The sequence below is a fragment of the Egretta garzetta genome, unplaced genomic scaffold (genome assembly GCF_000687185.1).
Source record: "Egretta garzetta isolate BGI_Z169 unplaced genomic scaffold, ASM68718v1 scaffold154, whole genome shotgun sequence".
NCBI classification, from domain to species: Eukaryota; Metazoa; Chordata; class Aves; order Pelecaniformes; family Ardeidae; genus Egretta; species Egretta garzetta.
Window position 1 is genome coordinate 3,829,175 of NW_009259600.1, and position 4,902 is coordinate 3,834,076.

At 36.2% G+C, this 4,902-nt stretch overlaps 1 protein-coding gene across 1 annotated transcript in view; it reads left to right on the plus strand.

Moving 5' to 3' along the window:
- The first annotated feature begins 266 nt into the window (after nucleotides 1–266).
- The window catches only part of MATN2 (matrilin 2), an 83,262-nt gene continuing 78,626 nt past the window's right edge, over nucleotides 267–4,902 (plus strand). Inside the window, 1 exon segment of the mRNA XM_035893832.1 lies at nucleotides 267–399. Coding sequence (XP_035749725.1) covers nucleotides 267–399 — 133 coding nt within the window.

Consider the following 4,902-nt stretch of genomic DNA (forward strand, 5'->3'; position numbering starts at 1 on the left):
ATACATTTTAAAAGTTTACTATGAACTTCAACTAACAATACTTATAATCACTATGTGGGGTCTGCTTTATTATGTAGATCTTTCTTGAAGGTGTAGGTACTATTTCATGCCAATGTATCTGCATGTTTGTATTTGAAAAAAAAAGAAAGAGTGCAGCTGGGTGGCTGTCACGGTTACAATGTATCTTTTTGTGTAATCAGAAAGCTCATCTCCTTCTCTCCTTTTTTGCAGTTTCACATCCTTGAATATCCCTCTGTTTCTTGAAGATGAAGAAAATGATTGCATGCTTCTTTCTGCTATTTGGACATACTCTGCTTTCCACTGTCTCTGTCATGGCAAAAGATCTTCCTGGAGGACATTTCACCCGGAGAAGGGATGTTAACTCACAAGCTCTACTAGGTAAGTTACAGAAAAGCCCCCCAGAACCCCAACCAAAGGCCATCTCAAATACAAATAGTAAAAGGCATGAGCAGCTGGCCAAACCTTGTCTGAGTTAGTTTATAATATTTACAAGCAGGAATATGAGAAATTTTGTTGACCAGTTAGCAGCTGTTGAAAGATGTTTATTTTTGGAGTACTATATCTACTTTACATAAGTGGTATGAAATAAATATTCGTTACAGGATGTTGTCTTGGAAAAAAGACTTATTTTCACTGTTTCGAGAAAATGCATATTGGTCCATGGACATTTTGTCAAAGCTGTCTTTCACCATGCCAGCAAGTTTTAACTGTCTATATGTATGTGCTGTGTGTAACGATGATTGAATGGAAATCAGTGGCTATTGAAATGAGGCTTGTCCTTACATTACTTGATGTTAATCTCTTCATTTTGTCAGGTTAATTTTATTTATAATGAGCAGCTCTTCTTTCCTCTTTTGCCAAAAGACTGAGGACAGGATCTAGCATTTTTAGCTTGTAGCGGTTGTATTTTAATCCATAAGGTTCATCTCTCTCTTGTTAATCATGGCCTGTATGTCATCAAGTAGTTTGCTGGTCAACTTTTTCATCTGCTGACAGTTTGTGACTCAGATTCATTTTCTTTTGCTCATTGTTTAAAGTAATTGTCAGATTATGAAAACATAGCGTGGATGGGGCTTTGGACATGGCCCGTCATTAGGGATTCATCATACACATCAATAGTAGATCTCCAGCTGCTGGGAGATACTACGTGGCCTGCCTCCCCATAAAGGTGACCTAAACTAGGTGAACATGAGGAAAATGAAATGTCCTGCAGAAGATGTATTGGGAACAAAGACGAGAAAACAAAGCCAGAACACAGGAGAATGGTTGACAGAGAAGGGAGCACCAAGTCTTATTTGTGAAACTCTTCTCCAAACAAAACGCAGCCCTTTAAATATGTAAAATTCCATGAAGAACCGTTCACAATCTGTCCTTTGTTAACTTAAAACCATTGGTTTTCAATTCCTATAAAACAAATATAAGCCAAATGAAATCCGATTTTCTTTCTTATTAATCTTTCTTAAAAGTAACAGATGTGGTCTTGAGACACTTGGGGTTCTGCAACTGAAGGCTGAAAACCGCAGCTCTGGAGATCTAGTCCATCAAAAATATGGATGTGGAACAGCAAAGAGAAATACCCCCATTCACACCTTACTCAACAGACTCTCAAACTTTCTAAAATGATAAATTCTAAAATGTGATTAAATAACAGCCCCTCCAAAATATTTTAGTCCCCTGCAAATATGCGAAGTGAGCTTATTACTTTAAGAAATAAACTACCTGTCTCTCTAGAAAATGAACACAATAGCAAGGTGTTATGTGGAGAAACTGAAAGGTGTCACATTTCTCAGCTTGCCTTTTTTTTCCCATTTTTTTTAAAATTGCTTTTATAGCCTCTTTTTCTTTTAAATAGTGGGAAATACATCAAAAGAATCAGCACTCAATATAAATCAAAATGTATAGATTAAATTATTTCTTTCTTCTTTCAAAAACCAAGCAATTTGTGGTCTCTGCATTTGGAAAATTCTGGGTTCCTATTCACTTTGGCATATGCAGGATGCAAACAATTCTGGCAGCTCTGGCTGAAAGAACCTTTTTAAAGACATTAAATGATGCAAGAACCTTGGGACATTCTCTGGTCCAGCCCATAAAAATACGTGGCAGTTTGGAGTCAGACTCTTGGGCCTTGCATTCTGTTATAATAAATTAGGTCACCTGCTTCAAATTCAGCAGTGCATATTAACAGTGGCATGGTTAAAACGTGCCTCTCTGTAAAGAACAGAATGTGTAAAATGCATGCCACTCTGCTGGAAAGCTATAGTGTTCCTTAAATGACATGTGAAAGAAGGGGGCCAAACCATGATCTCAGTGACATGAAGTCTATTGGCTTAATAAAATCACTCCAGAATTACAGTGAAGCTGTCCCATTCTATATAATATGTATATTATAAATAGTGGTGGTGATGACAATTGCTGCTGTTGTGGAAAGACTTGGTTGGCAGGCAGAAGTCAGCAATATAGCTGTAAAGAACCAACAGATACCTGGAAAAGTAATAAAAGTTCAGGTTGGGATTTTTTTTGGAGGGATGGAGGTCTCTATGTTTTTCGGACTAAAATGAAGGATTATGGTATGTAAATAGTAGTAGTGTCAAAATAATTTTATTCCTTTTTTCTTCATTTACCAATTTTTAAAATAAAAGTGTACTGCTGTGCTAACTATTTACTGGTAAAATACTAGTAGTGTCCGCATACAGAAGTAAAAGTCCTTGCTCCAGGAAACTGACAACATAAATAAGCAAAACGAAACAGATAAGAAGTCCTGTGGGATTGTCCATATAGAGATAAAAGTACTTCAGGATCCAGCTTTAGGAGGATTTAATTTTTCGGCAGCCATGCACTAATACTTCATAGATTTTTTAATTGTCTTTTTAGGGCTAACAGCTTATATGTTTTAAGAAAGGTTTCAGAAGGAATGAGCTGTGTCTTTTCTATGTTTTTCTTATCCCCAGTCTTTCTGCTAAACCTCAGTGTGTGTTGTTTTAATTTGGCAGATCTTCGCATTGCTTATTGTTGTTTAAAATTATTATTGTTATAGCTAATAATTTCTTTTGAAGATCTGAAATCTTTTGCGCAAGGATCAATTGGACATAAAATTTTTGGAACTCTCTCTCGAAAGCCAGACTGCTTTGCGGGTTTTTATTTCTTTAAATACTCAAAATATGTAAAATTTATCAGTTTTCCCAATTTAATTAAATTTGTTAACATTTTCTTAAATCTTTCTTGCAGCGTATTAGTTGTAGAACATGTGTAGTTGCTTTAGAGATAGAAAATACACATGTATTCCTTGTAATAACGGAATTTGTATTAGATTGGTGGAAGATACTGTTTTAATATAGGTGTATTTATGTTTTAAAGGGTCGTTTCCATAGCCCTGCATGATCTTGTGAAATAATGGAAAGAAATAGGATGGTCCTTTTGTCTTTCCTGTAGCAGAGGGTGGTCACCTCTCCCCTTACGTGACGTATGAAGTATATTTTGCCTTCTCCTTCCACTCATCAGTAATTTATCCAGAGTATTGGAACTTTGGCCTTATCCTGAATACTTAAAGGAAATTAATCTTTTGTTTTAGAATCTTCCCTTTTAAAGGCTTTATCAGAACTCTGAAGAGTTTTTAGTTAGCTCTCTGACAAAATCATTGTTCCTGCTCAGTGCAGCTGCTGTGTTAGATTACACACAGATCACTGAAAGCAGTTTGCCAGCTTAGCATTGATTTTTGGATACTAAAGAAAAGCAGTAATGGAAATATACTTGGCTACATGGTTTTAAAGATTAAATTATGTCTGTTACATTAGCTAATTCCCTTCAGATATAACTGAAATGGACTTCTGCAACTAAACAGGCTGATGAAGAGCCATGTCAGTTGTCCAGAGTGGTGGTTTCCATACTGTGATTTCCAGGCCAAGGTCAGAGGTCCACAGCACCTTTCAGCAGGTTCCATGTTCAGAAGCAACATGTGCCTGGCCCTTGCAAGATGTAGCTTATTTCAGTGTTTGATGTTTTGGGCTTTTTTGGTGGAGCAGATTTGGGACTTATGCTCTACTGCATCTTAATCATTTATTATAAAACAAAGCAAAGCAAAATTTCAACATTGTGGAAGAAACACAAGGTTTTGTGTTTGTTTTTTTTCTTAGTGGACTCTGTTCTTGTAAACTGGGCATGTATTTCATGTCACACAGACATATTTCTTTGGAGAGCTCTGAAGTGGATGCATGGGAATAATTGAATAAGCTGTAGAATAATATCCTAAGCAATAACATTCCTTCTGTTCCTTAGGAATATAAAGCATGCACCTACCTGTTTTTGAAAATAACTATTTATGTGAGGAGAAAAGCTAACTTGGGGGGCATTCCTTTAGATGCTACATGATACCAGAAGAAAGAAACTACAAGAGATTAACTGACAGTGCACAAAATTGAAACAGAGAGGGGAAAGAAGGCCAAGAAGGAAATGTACTTGGCTCCCCTTCAGTAGAAACGGCTGCTAGATGCAAATGTCCCTGTCTGTGTTAAATTATATTTTGCAACAAGATATGTAATGATTTATCTCTTGGTTGTATATATATGATTCCACTAGTAATATGAAGGGAAGTAATATGAAGTACACAGAGGGCTCACTAAATTTATGATTCACTTGCTACAGTCAGTTAAAAGTGTTCCAAAAATTCTTATAACCAACCCAATTCTTAAACTTGTGCATATGTAACCTTAGGGCTCAAGAACATTACTGGGTTAACCATTCCAAGTTAAATTTTAGCCACAAATCAGAGGGGAAAATATGTGACAAAAGTGAGTCTGGTCCATGATGCTTCTGTGGAGTGCAGATAAGATTTCTGTTTAGTTTTGGTTGAATTCATTGTATATTTATACACTAAGAACTGGCCAG